Below are 21,143 nucleotides of genomic sequence, written 5' to 3' on the forward strand. Positions count from 1 at the left end.
AAAAAAAAAAAAAACATAAATACCACTTTGAAAAGTCATTTAAAACCCAAAGAAGAAAAAAAAGACAAAATTTTTTGTTGCGTCTGTCAGTGGCGTGCGATCATCGTGCTATTTTCGAAACCAAACTCGTTCTCCCGTGCGTCGATCGTTCGAAAAAAAAAATGAAAAAAAAAAAAGGAACACTCTCAAGCATCTCTTCGGAACTGGTTAAAAAAAAATTGGGGGGGGGGGGGTACAATAAACCGAGAAAATAAAAGAAATAAAGGCAAGTGGAGAAACACAAAATTCCCATCTTCATTAACAAAGGAAGGATCATCAAACGAATCAATTTACTCGAGCCAGTGAAGTGAAGGGCCATCTTTTTTTTTCCCCCTCCCTCCCTCTCGCCCGCTCGAGCGTAATCAACGCTCGCGTTGAGCAGTTTTTAATCGACATTCCGCGTGATTCGAGCTGAATTTCCTGCTCGATTCCTTAATCCTCTCGATTAATCGTGGCTGGAGTCTCGCAACTGGTCCCCTTCGACGATAGAGAGAGAGAGAGAGAGAAGGACGATCGCGTTACGTGGGCCCCGAGTGCGAACTTGACACCGGCAAGGACGCGTTTCGAAAGGAGGAAATAAAAAAATACTGGTCCCAAGCCGTTAAAGGACGTGGCAAGTCAGCTGTTGAAGAGACGCACGCAACAACGATCACCGAATAAATCACGAGTAAAAGGATCGCAGACGGTGTCGAGTCGAGGTCGAGTCGCGTCTCTCATCGACTAGCGAGTTGAGAAAAGGATCTCGCGAGAATCGCGAACCGGCTAACGGGATACGAGAGAGAGAGAGAGAGAGAGAGGAGTGTTGGAGAACGTCGAATTCTTTTTCGCAATTCTTCCATCGCTATTTTTTCTTCCTCTTTGCTTCTTTCCTTCTTTTTTTCCTTTCTCTCGGAGTGTTTCCTTTCCTTTTAAATTTTGCCGACAGAAAGATGTTCGTCTGCACGACATCGAAAACATGAAAAATTCTAGTAATTGTTGTAACTTTTGTTGTAGACTTTTTTTTTTTAATCGTACAATAATTCCGTTTTAAAATTGTGAATCATCTCGGTGTTTCATCTGTCTCGCACAGTCCGGACTTGTTTTCAATTCTGTTATTACCGGATTCGCCCATTAAATATTATAACAGTATTTTGAATATTTCCAATATTATGTTATGCATTTTTGTTGTGTATTATGTTGTACATTCTGTGCATTGTTTTACCATCAGATTTTTCATCAATGAACAAAAATCTGCAGTTTCCAATAACTTTTAAGCAATTTACATTTAAAAATATACTATTAGCTATTTTAATATTAATAATTTTTGCAAAAATGTAATCTCTACTCGTCGAAAAATTTATTTCAGTAATGTTCAGTAATTTTAATCATCATGATTCATTCATAATTCAGCATGTATATTATATGTATATTATATATTACATGTATATTGAAAATTATTTTATTTTTTATTTGACAGGTTTTTACACAACATCTTCTCGCTAATTTAAATAATCCTGTCATAAGATCATTCGAATCATTTTCTCGTTTTTGATATTTCTTTTTCTTTTTTCTCACTAGTTTTAAAGTACCCTATATTTTCTCATTTTTTCGTTATATTATTATTATATTAACATATTATACGTATTATTACATTATTATTTCGTTATTATATTAATTACTAATTATGTATCACGATGGTATATCTACAACAAGTTTAATTATTCCGTGTAAAGTTCAAGATTAAATTGTAATACGTTGATACTACATACGTATTAAAATTTTAATCAAATTTCAATGATGTAAGCATCATTTATCGACGACTCCAATTGACAATTTGATAGTTTTATAAAAAAAATTGTACGAGATACGAATAATTATAATTTCTCCGACAAAATAATTTATCATTACATGTTCATTACATGCCTGTGTATTTATATGCTGCATGTAACTTACACATGGAAATATAAATACACAAATTATTATAGATATAATGTAACAAATACAAGTATGAGCGTCTTGTGGTCATTTATATCACACATGTACACACGTGCATTTATATTACATAATAACAAGTGATTCGCAGAAATTCATAGCGCATGTATAACACACATACACATACATACATAAAACCGTAGACGTAGAACGCTCGTACTTGGAAATTAGGTTCACTACGCGTATACACCGACGCGTGCGTCGTATCAATAACGATATTACGCTTTATCTTTATCTTCCATTTGAAGGGAACGATTTTATGAAAATTTACCGGCACTTAAAGGGTTAACGAAGGTTCTCGAGAACCTTATAGAATCGATTTCAAGGCCTTTTTCTTGGTTATCGGTGGTTAGATTGACTTGATAAAAGGAGGTTCGTGATGCGGGGAAGGAAGCATGCTTTTGCTCTTGCTCCTGTTCTACTTGAACGCAAGTCAATCTTTTGGTTCCTTGCCTCGCATAGGTTTGATCAATAATAAGTCCACCGAGCAATCTTGATCTCCATAGTACGCGCGTCTCGATTCCCATTTCCACGCGTATGCAACGTACGAAGGATTTCGTTCAATTATAAACAACAAACTATACCGAGCAATTACGGCCGTTTGATTTCCCGATCTAATATTCCGATCTATATTCTCATTTTCCTGCCGCGGCACTTTATGTAACTCGCAAGGTCTGGGTATATTTATAGATGATCAAGCATCATTTTTCTCCCTCGGCGTGCCGATTATTTTGCTAAGTGTTGTACGAGGAGGTGCGACATCGGCTCGCGAGTGAAACACTTCAACAAATTTCACTTGTCACCGTCTCTCGGAGCTGGGATTACGTTTTAATTTTTTCGGGGGATCAGTAATATTGAAATTCGTGTCATTCTTTACAAGTTTCGAAATTCTTCGTCAATGGGAATGATTGATTAATTGATTTTACGACGTTTTAAAGTTACATCGTCATTTGCAAGAACATTGGAAATTCTTATCAAATGCTAATTGATTGATTTATTATATTCTCGTGAAAACTTAGAAAAAATTTCGAAACGTGTAAATTGAAAATTTTCGGCGTGGAACGATTACTCCAGTTCGCTTAAAAATTTCTTCTTACATGAAATAAATCTTTTTCTGAGAGATCTGAATATCATGCACATAAGTCTCGTTTTTAAATACAATATGATTAATTACGGTTTGAAATATTAATATAGTATCACGGAGAATGTGTTTCTGTCGCCCCGAATCATTAATTATTTATTTATCAAGTTATTACTTCATTTACATTACTTGTTATTATCCATTACAGGACGCATTATAAATATTTGGCACACTTCGATACTGAAATACTGCAAAATTTGATCCTCGATCTTTCCCCGAAACTTTTAACTATTACTTATTGTGAATTTAACTATAACTTATTGTGAAAAAATCTACGAACAAGAAACAATCGGGAACAAGACGAAAAATACGTTAAAAAATACGTTATATTCTGCCATGGAGCCAAGCACGAAAGTAGCATCCATGGTTTATAAAACAGCCCGTCCACCTCTGGAGTCTATTTTACTTTACCCTACGGCGATGCATCCCTGAACCCTTCATCTCTCCGCTGTTCCTCTTCCAATAAGCCTCTCCTGCCCTCTCCACCCATATTTTTATCTTTTCCACTGCAATCTTGTAATTCCACGACCTCATCATCCTCCACCCGTATTTCTGTAAACGTATTTCTCCCGTTTCTTACGTCGTTCTGGCCTTTCGTTTATCTGTGAACAAAAAAAAATATACGTGTATATAGAATCGCATGTAGACTTATATGTTTGTGTTCTTATGAAACAAGAGATACTATACTTCATTAAGATACTATACTAATCGTGCTGTCTCAGCTGCTTTTAATTAGTCAGGATATATTTGAAGATCAATCGCTCAAGGACGCATCTCGTCCTGAATTTTATGCGAAACGTTCTTTATCTCGAGTTTTTTAACTCGATTCAGAGTGAAATCTATGCAAAACCGACGTGGCCAATCTCCTTTTCCCTTTTCCAACTGGACTTGAACCTGCGGTTTCTAAGTCAAACAACTTTTCTTCGTGTTTCTGGTGATAATTTAAAAAATAAGTGATTTTCTGCCAGGTGTTTTAAATCTAAAGTCAATTCTCAAACGGTTGATTTTAGAATTTTTCGCTGGATTTATTTTGTTACTGATGTTTTAAAGAACACAAAGTTAAACTTAAGTTTTCGTGACATAAATTAATTTGCTATATAATTAAAGACAAAGCACATGCTCCATCATGTCGAATAATGGAAAGGATCAAAATGTACTGAATTATTTATTTGTTGCATTGATCCTTTGGATTTGTCATTATCAACGATAGAAATAAATCAGTCAGTAGATTGCAGTGTTTCGTGCAATTTATTTCGTCTATTAAAAATACATCTACGAGTAGAAATATCACTTTGAATGTTCTTATGGTAGAAATTTTTGCATATTCTCTGCACCTGTTATAGCTTATCACAAATGCATAAAAATCCGCATTCTATTCAAGAGCAGTTTTACTTCGAACGAAGTAACTGGAATAAAACTAGAGTTATGGATCTGAATCAAGGTCGTACTTCTTTAATCTTTGTGCCATTATAATTATCTTCTAATACGCTATTCTTGAAAAATGTCATTGGAGAAACAGATATATTTGCATTTATTCTAATCTATCGTAGGATCTTTTCAGTCGTTTGCAACACTGAAGCTTATTTAAATTCAGTGAACGATGAAGTGGATACTTTTCTATAGTGAAACTCGAGAATCATGAGATCGTGTCATTTCGTTTCTAGTATATTTTAAAAAGATATTAAACAAGAAACATGGAATTTTTATTGCTACTGAAGATAATGGCAACAATCATTTTAATTACGATTGATAGGAGTAAATTTTTATAATGAATAAATTAAAATTAAATTCCATAGTGTAACTCTGTTTAAAAACAACAGCTGTGAAAGTGGTAACAATATTCATTCGTTTCGAGTCCTTCTCTATTTATTGCAATTGACAAAAGTAACATTTCATGGTACGCATAATTGGAACTGAATTCAACAATGAATATTCCTTTTATATTTAAAAATGAGAGTAGTATAAATAAATAGCAACTATAATTTCTAAAGTTTTCTATTTCTTATATAATTAACAAAAGTAATTTTTTATATTACATGAGAAATAAACTTCATAAATTACAAATATTTCACGTTATAAATTTGCACAAAATTTTTAATTTCACGTTTCTTCAACAAAAGTCAATTTTCGCAACGCTCAAGTCAAGATCAAATTCTGTAACCAAGTGCCCTGTTTTATTAAAGCGAAATATCGTAGCTTAAAGGTTAAGTTCGCGATCGAAGGCTCGAAATATCAACTTATAGTATAGAACAAAATTAACTGATCGAATCCTGGTCTGGTACGATTGGCTATAAATTATTGTCATAACGGTTGTAAAAATACGTAACGGTTCGATCCACGAGGACAGGCTTCTTCCCGCTTCTGACACTTTTACCAAAGCGATGCCTACGACTGGCTCGCAGGATAATCTGCTCGAGTTTCATTTCGGTGACAAGTTTGACCTAATTCGTGGTCAGGTTTCTCCCGAAGAAACGACTGCAGCTTCGTGGAAACGAGATGACTCCTTTATCTCGAGAAACTCGTCAAGCTGGACGACGATGACTTTTTTTTGGTGATCTTCTTTGGTGATCACTGCGAAGTTAGGAAGAAGATGGACGTGTTTCGAAGCTCTTTCGCTTTTCAGGAAGACGACGACGCGAGTGAATAAAGAAACGAATCTAATTGACAGAGTGCAGATGGTATATACGAACACATATTTTTTTGAAGTGAAATTTATTTTCTTTGCCAGATATCGTAGAAAGTACTGTGTGATACCGTGGGCTGCGGATTTTCTACTCATTTATTTTATAAAATAAAATTTTTCAAGCGCAAAATTGTAGAGTGCGTATAATAAAAAATAAATGAAAAGGAAAGAAACATCAAAACGTTTCAGCAAGCGTCTCTGTCAATTATTATTAAGAATTATGATAAAAAGAGAAGCGCAACGATGCAAAAATGAAGTTGAAGATACAGGAAGCTCGTGTAGATCTAAAGTGCATGCTACGATTCAAAAATACTCGAAAACTCGACTCTTTTTTTTTTTTTTTTTTTTTTTTTTTAGAATTCATTTCGCTGCAGGATGTGCGTTATTTGCAAAATTATGGACGAAAGATTTCTTCCACGATCGTACGTTCTTTATCGCTATTATAGTTATCGCGGTGTCATAAAATTGATTTTTGAGATTTAATATGCAACAGGCATATTGGCGTTGATTGTTGGCAAACTTCGGCCAACTTCTCTTTACTGCCGGTACAGTTATGTATGATAATACGTTACAACGCGATAAAATTGATGTTTAATAGCTACCTTGCAATAAAAAAAATATTGTGAAACTCCTTCGGACTCGAGATGTAAATCGAGTGAAAAAAACATCTTTCAAACTGGTAGAAAATCCATCAGGATCAATTTTAAAATCAATCGTACTTGAAGTTAATTCGTGCATCACATACACGAATCATGCATTTGATCTGTATATTCACAGTGCGTAAATGGTTTTGATAAATTCATTCTTTAATCTTTTCTTTAATTCGGTTCCTGATTACGTTATATTTTCTGATCAACAGTGTAACAAGAATAACGTGAATTTCATCATTCGTTTTGTTATATTAAAAATTGGCAGAAACTTCAGAATTTGTCAACTCCATTATACAATTATAATTAATACATTAATTGTCATGTATTAATATTAATAATATGTTATGTTATAATACAATAATCACAAATATATAATATTATAATACAATATATAACATTAATCACAATATATCACACAAGTATATATATCACATTATTATATACCTCATACCACAAGACACATTTATTAAAAACTAAACAATACCAAATACTAAGTATCAAAATCACAAATCAAGTTGAGTCGAATTATAGAAAAGATCGATTCCGTTGATTTGGAACGAGCATTCATATCCCGTCGCACGACTCTGAAACTTATCGAGCCGAGAAAAGTTGAATTGCGTGTCTCTGAATGATTATTAAGCAAGAGCATCGACATGGACGGAACAGTATGATCCTCGGAAGGCCACTGGATCGTAGCTGTGATCCCGGGGCGTGGCACACCAGTGATCTGAGAAAGGAATCCGTCGTTTTACGTAACAAATCTCGAGCGAGCCACGATCAGCCAGGAAACTGACCGTCTCCTCGCGTGTCCAGGATAGTTTCCACGATTCTTCGCGTCATCCTGGTGCGATACCCTTCCGTCCCTTGATCATTCGTAGCGTACCACCGATCCACTTCCAAGAAGTTTCGCGCACGCATCGTTTGTAATTTCAGGATAGAAATCTCGTGACCCGACTGAATTACCTCTGCCGCTCTCTTCCATTTCCTCCTCTTAATCTCGCTGGTGTTCGATGTATCGATCACACCACGAGAGGAAGATCATCGACAAATTCACACACGAATGACTTTTTAATTGCGAAAATTTAATTGACTGAGCAGTTTAAAGATGGAGAAACATATAAATTCGTCCACAGTAGAATATTTATTTAGTGGACACGTGGAATATCTGCAGTCTACTTTCATTGCTCTCGAGTTTTCTTCTGTAATTTGGGATTATTAATTTCAAACTGCTTTCCAAAATCTGATATCTGCTTTCTGAGTCGTCTGTTCGCATTTGTTCAGAATCGGCAGGAAAACTGGAAATCAATTGGAATACGTTAATATATAATTTTCGCAACTTACATTTTTATATTTGATCTGCAAAAGTATACTGAACAAATGGAAATCATGGTAATTACTTTTAAGCCAAAAGGATTGCGTGTTACTGTGAATATAATGGTATACAATATGCCAAGCCATATTTGTATAGTACCCACTTGGAATATCAGTGTGACGTTACAGTTAGCAAAGACGGCGGGAATTTATGCAAATTCATTTTTTTCAAAGGAATGGAAAATCACGTACCAAATATACTGTAGAGAGCATTATACTTTGAATGTTTCGTTGCTCGTGTCATATTACAATTTTGTAATTACGATTATATTCCAATACCTGTTGTATTATAATTTTACGTGTTTATAATTTTCATCGTCTGTTCACGATGACGAAGTATTGTCTGAGAAATCGAGTGCGAATGATTTTTTAATAATCGTTATCGAAAGTCAAAGATGAAAAATAAAGATCAGCGAACGGGGAGAACCAGATTCTGAGTTGACTGTTTCGATTTTTATGCAAATTCATATTTCTCGATTGCAAATTATTAAATTGTGCTTGAGCAAAGATTCGTTTCACCTGTTAAATATTACAACGAATATCTTTACTTAATATATATTATATTAATTTTGTATTTTAATTCGACAATTTAAACACCTTAGACGCTCGACTCGATTAAGAATAAAAAAATTAGCAATGCGTAGCTCGTTGCCGGTATTATTAACAGACGAAGGACCAAGAGTCTCTAATGAGAATTCGGGCTGGTCCGGCGTCGCAGAGAACCGGTCCGCGCAAAAATTGCGGCGGTTCGTGGAATGACCGGAAGTCGCGCGCTTGACGTTGCTTCCACGCGAGAAACGCCGCCCGGAATCCGTTTCCTCCTCTGGGTATCAATTAGATCGGACAAATTAGAACACCGGCCGAGTCAATATTGATACCGAACCGGGGAATCGGGTAGGAGCGGTAATGAGCGACGTTGCTCTTTCCTCTTTATCCTGGCGTGATGAAGAAGGGAGAAAAAGGGAGCGAGATAAAAAAAAAAAAAAAAAAAAGGAACGAGACAAGAACTACTTAAAAAAAAGAAGAGAGAGAGAGAGAGAGAAGACGAGAAGAGGTATTTAAGGCTACCAACGAACGAACTACCGTACAAAGAGGAGCCGAGACACACGGAGTGAGGGCAGGAACAAAAAGGGGCAGAAAGAGAGAGAGAGAGAGAGAGAGGATGGCAAAAGACGAACAGAGACGAAATAAAAAGACGTGGAAGGAGGAATTAAGAGAGAAAAAGAGGAAGGAAGACAGACAAGAGAGAGAGAGAGAGAGAGAGAGAGAGAGAGAGAGAGACTCTATGCGGTAGCTAAAGCCAGTCAGTCAGGTATGCCTGGAGGCTAGGCCATGATAGACAAGGTCATCCTCTCCCAGCTTTACACGTATGCTCTGGCTACTGCCAGTCCTCGTTTACATTTATTTATTTATAAATATACCGCGGCGCTCGGCTAATGCGCCGTCTCATGAGAGAGAAAGAGAGAGAAGGAGCCAACCGGCCACACGGCGATGGAAGGAGACCGGACCGTCCAGACGGCGATGGAGAGGAACCCCTTCACCTGTAGATCGGCTCTCTTTCATTATTCGGTTAATCGTGGCGCAATAGACGCCGCGAAAAAGGCTACCGCCGTTACTCGTTTCTGAGGATACAAGCCTTTTTTTTTTCTTTCTTTCTTTCTTTTTTTTTTTTTTACTTGCTTCGAGAGAGTTCCGGAATGGTACGGTCGGCTATAACTCGCCGGTGTTTCAACGAGTTTCCGGTTCTGTCGACGATCCGAGATTAGATCAGACGAGGCTCAATTCGACTGATCGGAATTACTTCATTAAATAACGTGGCATTACATTTTCATTTTTACGTGGAATTTTATGTCCAATCGCGTGTATCGCGTTTTATTTTACTTTTAATGTAACATGAAGTTCTCATAACGATAGATAAATTCGGAAGACCAAGTTCTAGAGTTCGAGCAATAGGTTCCTATTATACATTAAAGTTTCTTTTTTGTATAATATAAAATTTTGTGTGTTATAATATAGTAGTTTTTTTTTTTTATTGATAAATAGATTCGAAAGATTAAATCTTGGTGTTAGAGCGATAGTTTTTTGATCAGTTTCAAATCGGTTCTGTCGATGATTCATAAAACTGGATGAATTTTAATTACAACGATTAAGATCTTTCTTTAAATGTTAATTTTGCACGTTACATTTTCTTTCCAAGATTCTTACATTTATGCATTCTTGATAAATACATATATTCGAGAGACTTTGACCCGTTAGCGGCTTTGTCGATGAATCGAGATCAGATTAATTTCATCAATTAAATGTAACTTTGTATATGTTACGTTTTCCATTTCATGTTTGTAATTTGAAATTTTATATTAACAAATAGTAGATTTAGAAGACCAAGTTGTTAGATTTAGAGAAGTGATGTTTTGATTTTTAATCAGTTTCCAATTCTATCAATAATTTATAGATTTTATGTTTTAGTTAGAGATTAAAATCTTTTCTTAAGTATTAATTTTGTATGTTTCTTCTCATTGTCTCTCAAGGATACCTACATGTGTTGTTGATAAATCTACTCGAGAGACTAGATTCCGGTTTTCCAAAGGCAAACTTTGATATTCAATCGGTTTCTAGTTCTGTCGATGATTCATCAAAACGGATATTGAATAAATTTAAATGACGCCAATTAAGATTTTCCACTAACTGGTACTTATGTTACATCATGTTACAGTTTCTTTTTTTTTTTTTTTCCTTTTGACGTATACAATTGACATAAATATACGCCCGCCTGTCGTATTTAATACACACGTAGGTAAATCAACGAGTATACGATTCCTAGAATGAAACTCAAAAGTATAGAAATTAAAAGATGACATTCCCAAAAAATAATTATAATTATTGTACAATGGCACAAAATCTGTGAAACATTACAACACGTTGAAACGTTGACTGTAGATATTAGAAATTTCAATTTACACTTTTCTATAATTACAGTATCTATCTACAGAAGTATTTATTGTGACGTATATTAATTAATCGTATATTTCGCCATTGCTTTCATGCAATTACAAAAATATTTAATATTTAACGACAGTACTTTTCTCGTCCCCATTTCAAATTCCCAAGTTTCCGAATTCACCTAACACGCTGCCCCAATTTGTTATTTGCAGATCTTCGGTAGCAAGGCGGACCTGCAGCTCCACACGCAGATCCACATGCGCGAGGCGAAGCCGTACAAGTGCACCCAGTGCTCGAAGGCGTTCGCGAACTCCTCGTACCTGTCCCAGCACACCAGGATCCACCTGGGCATCAAGCCGTACCGCTGCGAGATTTGCCAGCGGAAGTTCACCCAACTGAGCCACCTACAGCAGCACATCCGCACGCACACCGGTGACAAACCGTACAAGTGCCGGCATCCAGGCTGCACGAAGGCGTTCAGCCAGCTGAGCAACCTACAGAGCCACTCCCGCTGCCATCAGACCGACAAGCCGTACAAGTGTAACTCTTGCTACAAGTGCTTCTCCGACGAGCCCAGCCTGCTCGAGCACATACCGAAGCACAAGGAGTCCAAGCACCTCAAGACGCACATCTGCCAGTACTGCGGCAAGAGTTACACCCAGGAGACCTATCTGGCCAAGCACATGCAGAAACACGCGGAGAGAACGGACAAGAGACCGCCGATAATCGGCACGGGGCTGAGGCCGTCGATTCACTCGATGGCCGCGCATCATCAGGACCACTACTGGCCGAAAGTCAGCCCGGACTCGGTGATCAGCGACCTGCACGATCGGCTGCCGCATCATCACACCGACTACCATCAGAATCAGAATCCGGAGATGATGCTGCCCGGCCACGGGCACCGCGGCGAGTCCATCGAGAACGACTCGAGGCAACAGACACCGCAGCCAGGCGCCAATCATCATCCGAACAGCAGCTCGGCGTTCACGCCGATCTCCTCGATCTCGATAAACTCCATCTCCTCCATGCAACACCCGTTGAACCCTCTGAACCATCTTCACTACCCGGGCAGCCATCATCCAGCATCGAGGCCGTACCTCTACGAGGCGTTCAACTCGACGCAGAAATCGTCGCCGGCGTCGTCCTCGTCCGGCGTGACGCCCGGCACCACCACCAACCAGAACGCGACCTCGTTCCCGAACCAGTTGATCAGCCTCCATCAGATCAGGAATTACGCGCATCAGCCGAACCTCGGCAATCTAGGGAACCTGGGGAACCTAGGCAATCTTAGCAATCTGAGCAACCTAAGCGCGACGATGGAGAGCCACGCTCTCCTCGGCGGACTCAAGGAGAAGCAGTAACTCCGGCGGCTGGTCGCGGAGATTAGGAACAAGAAACAAAAAAAAAAAAAAACAAAAAAAAAAAAGAAAGAAAAAGAAAAGAAAAAAAAAGAAAAAACTGTTTGCTACTTCTCCTCGGTTTCTTTTTTTCTTCTTCGACTGTTCGACCTGTTCCTCGCCCCTGTTGCTTCTTTTCTCCGGGGAAGGTTTGTACGGGTATTCTGAAGATTTCTCGGAACTTTTGATGCTTTTGGCAACTACGTGTTTTTCAGATTCGGCAGGAAAGGAACGACGATTGGATTAGTATTTGGCCGCTTTCTAACGTCGGTGTCTCCCCTGTTCACCTCTTTTTTCGGTAGTTCGTTGTAATATTATTGGGAAGTCTTTTCGAGAACTGTTTGCGGTGTTGTGTGCATGCAGATCGCGAGTGACTTCCTGGCGAAGGGTTCCTGGGGGTTTCAGAGGGTGGTTATTCGCTGTGATTGTCATGAAAAGATACTAGTTGTACGTTTCTCATTTTCGTGAATGCAATGCATGATACAAATGTAAATATACACGAGTGTGTATTGATGCATGATTGTCCATTACAAGATTGAGTAGAAAGAAACGAAGAAAGAAACTGTCCATTTTCTTCCATTGAATGAAAGCTATTGAAGGAAGAAAGATAATATTGTACGCAGACATCTTTCTTTAAATACATTGGATAATTTCTTTTTAACAGACTTTTGTCTTGAATTAATAATGAAGATTATCGCAAAAAGTGTCGCTTACATAAATCTAATTGAGCTGAAAGAAGAAAAAAATGACAGCACACTTTAATTACAACTACAATTTAGTAGCTATTTGAAACAGAAGTTCTCCATTTTCTCTTACTTGTTTTTAAACAACTTCTTTTACCAATGTCGAACTGTTGTTGCATAAATCTAATCAATTAAAAGATACAATACACGCAACGTTTCCTCTCAACGTTTTAAACAAAACTTGTTTTACCAAGCCAGCGCGTAAATCTACCCATTTAGATTGTTACGTGAATCAAATTACAAAGGGAATAACATGAACGTGTGTGTTTCAAATATCGAACAACCCAAAGAAAAGAGAAACGCGTGCTTCGTTCTCTCTCGCGTTCCAAGCGATTTTCTCTATCAGCAACCTTGAACTACTACCACTGAGCTAAAACCATCGTGCGCAAGAGATCGACGAACTCGATCGCGAAAGAGAAGAATCCTACCGTTACTCCATCGGGGAGCCATTAATCTCGTTCGAAAAGCGTTCGCAAGTCGAATGCAAATCGATCCCGGCTCCTTTTAATCGTTTCGACGCTACCATGCATCCATGCATGAAGAACGAATATTAGAAAGTAGCCCTGTTCGGCACCGTATCGATCGGGTAATATCCGATCGATCCTTGCCGTGAATCGGCAGGATCGATCCACGGTCGAGCCCTCCCCGATGTGACCAACCGCGCTGATTGACTTTCACGTTCGTAGCTAGCTAGAAAGTAGCCTGGAAACGATAATCGACGAGCGACAAGCGTGTTTCTCGATGTTCTTTGGAACACTCGCGGCGAATAGCCATCCGACGTGGACAATCCGTGAACTCTCCAGCACGGATTTACTCGTATTTCCTAGTGAAAACTACTTTCGAGGGACCGTCCCTCATCAGTTCCAAGCCGAGTACTTTCATCCTTCCCCCACTTTGCAATCCATCCCGAAGATCTCCTTAGGTTAATGTCAGTCGTTAATCTTCCTATTTCACAGTCCTCCTATTTTCTTTCTTCTTCTTCTTCTTCTTCTTCTTTTTTTTTTCCTTTTTCTTTTTTTGGTTCCTGTCTGTTGATAGTTGACCGTACGCTGCACTGGTCCCATCGATTTATGGTATCGTAAGAGGATGGTTTTAATCTAGCTAGATTTTTTTTTTTTTTTTTTTTTTTTTTTTTTTTTTTTTTTGTTTTTTTTTTTTTTTTTTTTTTTTTTTTTTTTTTCTTAGTTTGAACGAGAAGGTTGTGGCATGGGATATATAGTGATGTTGTTGGGGAAATTCTGGATTTTCTCANTTTTTTTTTTTTTTTTTTTTTTTTTTTTTTTTTTTTTTTTTTTTTATGTAAGTTATTTTATGATATACGCCTGATGTCGTGAAAATGTACAAAAATTATTTGAAGATTATTTTATTGATGTATAAAAGAGGGCAATAATTTAAAAGAAAAAAAAAAGTGTTGGGAATAATCCCAATGATCGCAATAAAAGACTAATTTACTTAAGAAAGTAGCTTAAGTCATTAAGTATCAAGCAACAGTATGCGAAAGCTCTTTAAACAAATGTGAAATGAAATAAATCGTGTAAAGTTTGAAACGTAATGTTGTAAAGTAATTTAATTTCTTCGTCGAACTTCAAACTAAATAGAATAATTCCTTTTGTAATAAGTTTGTTGGAATTCAACTAAAGCGCGAGTTAACTAAAATGTCCTACAAATGACATGTTGATTCTTAATCGGTTATTTCGCGAATTAACGCGTTCAATCTCTGTCATATTTTCTATCGCCAAAATCTCTTCAACTCTTAATTGGTATTATTACCAAGTCATCGGGGACCATAACAATTTCGTATTAGATTAACTCAACTTTGAAATGTTCAATTTAATTTCATTTTATTATCAATCTCTCTGTCATGGAGAATCTAATTTTCATTAATCTGACATAAATTATGAATAGTCATCCGAGGATTGACTTCAGCGGGTATCATTGTTTCGTAATTTAAATTAATTGGAATTAGGTTAGTTAATTTAATATCCTGCTGTTTTTCTCACTTTAGTTGTCTTTCTTTTCTCGCAACACTTTCTTCGCAATGAGCATACCGAATATTTAATATTCAAAGACTGTTTAACAATAATTAAAAATAATAATACCTACTGAAACGTAGGTATTATAATTCATCGAAGATCAAAGGATATTATAAATGTATAACATAATTATTATTAATAGTATATAATATTAATTGTAATTTTCATAAAGATGAAATGAAATGATACATTATCGCAACATTAATCCTCAATGGCTTAAAATACAACATCCATTTCCGCGTAGATCCGAGAAAAAAACAGCAGGATATAAAACACGACATACGAAAACAAAAGAACAACAATCTGATATAAAATATTCAATCCAAATGAAGGGAGTGCAAAGCAAAATGAGGAAACAACTCCACTTTTCAGTAATTTTAGCAAACCAACAAAAAAACGCAATTCGTATTAATGAACTTTCGCTTGGAATTAACTTCTTTCTACGCCAACTGAAAGATCATAGTCTCTTTTTTAAATAAAAATAGAACGAAGGTATATGTATATAAGAAAAGTGGAACTGTAGTCCCTTCTTGCTGCAAACCCTCCAATTCTTACAGTGACAACGATACCAATCGAATGTTCATATTTGAAGACGTTTCGAGAACAGAAGATCTACAAATCTATCGATTCTTTTTCAGTCGTGTACGTTTAAAAACGTTCCTCCAAACATTCCTTTGCGTTAGCGTTCTATCTCGATATGTTGGAGAAACTAAAACTAAAATTTCACTTCGTCATTTTGTGGCTCGCAATTCCAGAGCCACCCTCGACCAGAAGAGAAAGAACTGGCAGAGAACACGTATAAATCGATGGGATCGCGGTTAGTTGCGTTCTTTTCGCGTTTTCCTGCATCCCAGGAGCGTCGTACGTATATACGAGGGAATAGCAAAAGCTAAGAGAAATCGTGTCGTGGAGTAGAGCTATTTTCCAAGGGGGTGGAAACTCACCCCCTGGAAACCGGGTGCGGGGGGGATGGGCACATCTTTCTGGGTCGAGTGGACGTTTCACTCGCAACGGAATAATTAACGAAACGAATGTATGTGTGTATGGTGGTGTGTATCTGAACAAGTCGGAAGAAACTCTTCTATGCGTGTATGTGTATGTACGTGTATGGCTGTGCGTGTTTGGAGGAGTGAATGGAAGAGAAGGAGTAGAAGAAGAAGAAAAAAATGTGGGAGTCTAAGCGTCGCACGCACTTTTTAAGTAGGAGTTACACGCGTACACACACATTACATGAGGGCACAAAATCGTGTGAATACCTTTTTTTGAAACGAGAAGGAGAGAGAGAGAGTGAGTGAGTGAGTGAGTGAATGAGTGAAAGGAAGGTTTAGAATAGGTTGACGACAGTGCCACGAAAAAATTAATGCGAAAGTAACGGAAATAATAGAGAATTAGAAAGGAAACGAGGAGCAAAGAGAGAGAATGTGTGTGTGTGAGTGTATGTGCAAGAAAGGGTTAGAATGTGAGCAACCATATAGGCGCACAGAAAAAAGGAGCGAGAGAGAGAGAGAAAGAGAATCGGTACGGAGAACCTCCTTGTATATAGTTATTATATAAATATATAAATATATATATATATATAAATAAATGAATAAATAAATATTATATATTATTATTATTAATTGATTAATTAATTAATTGATCGATATTCGGTAGCTGCGTAAGGGGAAAAAAAAAGAGAGCAAGAGGATATAGACTCTACTGAAGATATTCTAAGTACCTTGTCTAACGAAAATACAGCGAACAAACGAAAGAGAGAGAGAAAGGGAGGGAGAAAATGAGCGAATAAAGATGTAAACCGTTCGAGTGAGACAAAATGTGAGAGTGAATGGGAGAATGATCGCGAAACAAAAGAAAAATGAATAAAAAAAAGCAAGCAATCGTCGCCCAAAGTTATTTACGATAATTTTTTTTCTTTCTCTTTATGAGCGCGTTTCCGTTCCACGTAGCCGACGTGTCCAACGATCGACCCAGACGATCGATTCCTCATCGTTCTTCTTTCCTATTTCTTCTTTCTTCTTCTTAGACAGTATTCTCATATACGATGAGTGAGAAATCGCAATCGTCGCGGCCGATCGCGGCCGGCTCGTTTAGAGAAATTTCGAGGCGTAAATGCTCGCGAAAGCTCGCCGGGTGGCGAGCGAAAAAGAGAGAGGAACACACGCGTTGTACACTGTAGATAATTTCTTGTTAACGGCGCCGCCGGTGTTTCGTTTCGTGGCCTCCCTTCTCGAATCGACGCGTTCGTGGTGGCAGAGAAGATTACTCTCTTATTTTTTTTTTATCGTTTTCACACATTCTAACCAGCATTTTTACTTTGTTACTTGCTCCCCCCCCCCCCCCTTTTACGATTGTAGAACGTTTAATCCCGCGGGAAAGACAAATGAATTCCTCCCATTGCTCCCCAAAAGAAAGAAAGGAGATACACGAGACGCGACACATCGGCGCGATACCTGTGCTCAAGTTGTTTAAAACTATTACTTTGTTAACTAAGAAACGAGAGAAAGAGTGTGTGTGTGTGTGTGTGTGTGTTTAGAGAGCAAGAGAGCGCAAGACGAACAAAAGACTCGAATGCCTGCAAAGAGGAGGAGACGAGAAATGAAATTAGTTAATACATAATTTGGCGTGGAGAGAGCCCAGCCCGATCTCTCGTTTCGTTCGACGTTTTCTTCCGCGTTTATTTTCAAGATCGTGTTAGCGACGATCCAACGGAACGATCGTTAAATAAACGCGAGGAACGAAGACGGGGGTGAACGTCGAGGAAAAAAAATCGTCGAAGAAAACAGGAGGCGGGGGGGGGGGGATTATGTTCAGGGGAAGAGAAACGTTCGAAAGGAAAAAGAAAGAAAACGCGAGAGCGGTCGCTTCTTTTTTTTTTTCTTTTTCGTTCGTTGATAATGGAACATTGGGGCGGGGGTGAGGACGGGACGAGAGTGGAGGAATTTGTTTTTTTTTTTTTTTCTTCTTCTTCTTCTTCGTAATTCGGAGGTTGTGGGTGGTTGTAACCGAGCGCCGTCGTCGTCGTCGTCGTCGTCAGGTCCCCCCGCGCTTTAATTGTGATCTTTTTTTTTCTGTCTATCCTTTAGTTTCCATTTGATGATTATTTTATTATTATTTTATTAATATTATTATTATTAATATTATTATTATTATTATTATTATTATTATAATTATGATTTTTCGTTTAATAAACTGTCACGTTAAAAGAACACGCACGTCTGGAGGAAGAGGCAGACATGGTAATTTTCTTCTGTCACGTCATCATCTTCCCCCTTTGAGAATACCGCCACCCCCTCATCGATTAGAAAAATCCTCTCCTTTCTGTTCTTCGCGGATGCGAATCGCGCGCGAAGGAATTCCCTAAATAAATTTGTTTTCTTGCATTGTTTCGTTTCTTTTTTCTCTCTCTCTCTCTTTTTATGAAACAAAGGTTCTTTCGTTTTCTTTTTAATTCAATTGTGCTTTTTTAATAACGGTCAACGATAATTAAATGGAAGCCTCGAATAAGGATATATATTATACATTTATCATCACGTACAGAGATAACATGGTTTGAAGTCACAATGGGTGAAGAAACTTAGCTTTTTGGTGATGTCTTTGTGGAAAAAGAAAAATGATATGTTGGCAAAATCTGTTTCCATAGATGGTTACGCTAGGTACGAAAGTAATGTGCACAGCAGCAATCTCCAATAATGAGTTATACGATAGTAACACAAGAAATATAAAAATTTGAGAGCGAGAAAGTGTTTGTAATTTGTAATTTCACTGTTGGAATATTATCAAACGATAATATTGCGCCAATATTAGGAGAATTACGCTTGTCTGTAAATTATTAAAAATATTTTATTGTTCTGTTCTTGACTCTTGAATTTTTACATTATTTTTATTACCATCGTATGATTCGTTATTGAAAATTGCTACTGTGCACGTTACTTTCGTAAAAAACAGATTTTGCTACTGTGTTATCATTTGTTTCCACAAAAATATTGCAAGAAAACTAGATGTGCCAATACTTTTTTAAACCACTGTACATTAAAGTCTTCAATTCAAATATTTTTAATTAATTAGAATTAATTATTACTTTGTTTCTTTTTAATTATTTAAGTTGCAATATATATATATATATATTGAACAATTAATTTTTGTAACGCAACGTAGCACAATACATACCTTTTTTTTTTGTTTTTTGCATATTTATGTACGTGAAATATAAAACATACATATTTATGAGCATTTTTGTAACCAGTCGTTGAAACGATTGACAGAGCAGTTGGAAACTACAATGATGTATATTTTGTTCATTCATACAATGAAGCAAAATAATTAAGAATATAAAGACTATGACGTACAGTCATTTTTCATAAACTTCAAAGACCTAAAGTACTCCTCTTTTTTATTTCAATAATTTCGACGAAATATTTGCAACCTCTGTATATTAAAATGAATCTATAGAAACTGTAGGATCATACTACACCATTGACTCAATTTTCATCAAAATGTGACATAGATTCGAGGCTTTATTCGAGGTTTCCACTCGATTAGCAATTTGTATACTGCGAATTTTTATGCAAACACGTATTTTTTGCGAATATAATTAATAAAAGACCCTTGGTAGGAAATTGTTTCTACCGAGAGTACTATACTTTGAATATTTTATACATTGCTCAAAAGTCTTAGGGCAAATCCATTTGTTTCAAAACTAGAAAAATAAAATAATATTTCCCACACCAAGAAATCTCCAGAATTTTAATTCAGTGTACAATAATTACATTACGAAATGTACATGCAATGAAAAAATTTTATTGCCCAACTTAAACACTGAATATTAAAAATAAGAAATGCCCTAACGCTTTCTAACAAGAATGTCCTCCTCAATTATACAAGCGCAGATACTTGCACTTAAAAATTTCCTATCAAGTCGCATAAAAATTCGCGGCTTGGCAATTTTTAATTTGCAGATTAACCCTGTTGCGTTCTTTCAATCAAATTCAATCTCGAGACAACCATTTATACTTCTCGAAAATTGACAAAATTGTCCGAAGTTTAAACGAAATGTGAAAAGAATTCTCGTTAGTTGATGAAAACATCTTTCTATTCGTTGTTGAACTGAAAGATCGAAATGTAAATTATCTCGAGGCTATACTGTTGCAGGGTTAAAGAGATAGTTGTAAATAATTTCTCGTTGCAGAAGAACCTTCGAGCAAAATCTCTCCCTCCTTCGTCTTCCACGAAAGATCTCCCCGCTCGTTTTCTACTTTCTTTTTAATTTCCGTCGTGTATTTGCTATTTACTGTCATAGTTTACTGCGCCTTCTGTTCTTCCTTTTTTTCCTTCCCCCTTCTTTCGTTTCCTGTTCATTTCGACGCTAAAATTTGCAGTGAGATGCCGTCCATTATGCTTTCGGAAACTAACGAAGACTACCAGGGGACGCGGAGGATCGATCGTTCGCGAGCGCAAGTTCCTCAAGCTCGTCGGCTTCCACTCGACGCGGAAAATGCGGAATTTCTTTTTCACGTCGTGTGAATTTTTTAATTTTTTTAGGTTTCTCGCGACGAAAATTAGCAATTATCGAGTGATCGCTAATTCTTGATCGTTCTTTCGTGCTCTTCAAACGAGAAAAAGCTGGTTTCTTAACGAACCTACGGCATTGTCGTTTATAGAGCGTGGATGTTTATGCAATTTCCTACTTTTTATGAACGTGGCTGAAAAGAATAACGGAATTTGTTTCGTTTGTTAAATATTGTAACAATTATTCTATAATATTTTAGATGCAACGGACCCTCGTACTATCAACGTGATTCGTTCCAGAAAACGATTCGACTTTCGAATAATTTTTTTTTTTTTTTTTAACTTGAAACCAATATTTGTAATTGTCAAAAATTTAATTCCAATGTAGGCAGTTAGTCTGATGTATGAAATAGAAGCTGTAATAAATAATTTTCTTGGCTACGAAGGAGAAGCAACAAAGCAAGATATTTTCGAAAAATGAATATTAATACACTGGTGTGTAATTTTATAATTGCACGGCGTTATGGAGGGTTAAATTTCCCCGTAGGAAATAATGTAAATTGAATTAATTCGTTCCAGAACCCCCAAAGTTTAGTCAATATAAAATATTTTTAATATAACAATATAATTTAGTATTAATTAAATTATATGTATTTATAATTATATATGA

The 21,143-nt window shown here is 36.8% G+C and overlaps 1 protein-coding gene across 1 annotated transcript in view; it reads left to right on the forward strand.

Annotated features, from left to right (window-relative positions):
- The window catches only part of LOC122536511 (zinc finger protein rotund-like), a 55,407-nt gene extending 43,055 nt beyond the window's left edge, over positions 1 to 12,352 (forward strand). The window contains exon 2 of the mRNA XM_043668937.1: positions 11,008 to 12,352. Coding sequence (XP_043524872.1) covers positions 11,008 to 12,156 — 1,149 coding nt within the window. The 3' untranslated portion in view covers positions 12,157 to 12,352. The remainder of the gene's footprint in view (positions 1 to 11,007) is intronic.
- Positions 12,353 to 21,143: the final 8,791 nt, after the last annotated feature.

The sequence above is a fragment of the Frieseomelitta varia genome, unplaced genomic scaffold (genome assembly GCF_011392965.1).
Source record: "Frieseomelitta varia isolate USP_RPSP 00005682 unplaced genomic scaffold, Fvar_1.2 scaffold_156, whole genome shotgun sequence".
NCBI classification, from domain to species: Eukaryota; Metazoa; Arthropoda; class Insecta; order Hymenoptera; family Apidae; genus Frieseomelitta; species Frieseomelitta varia.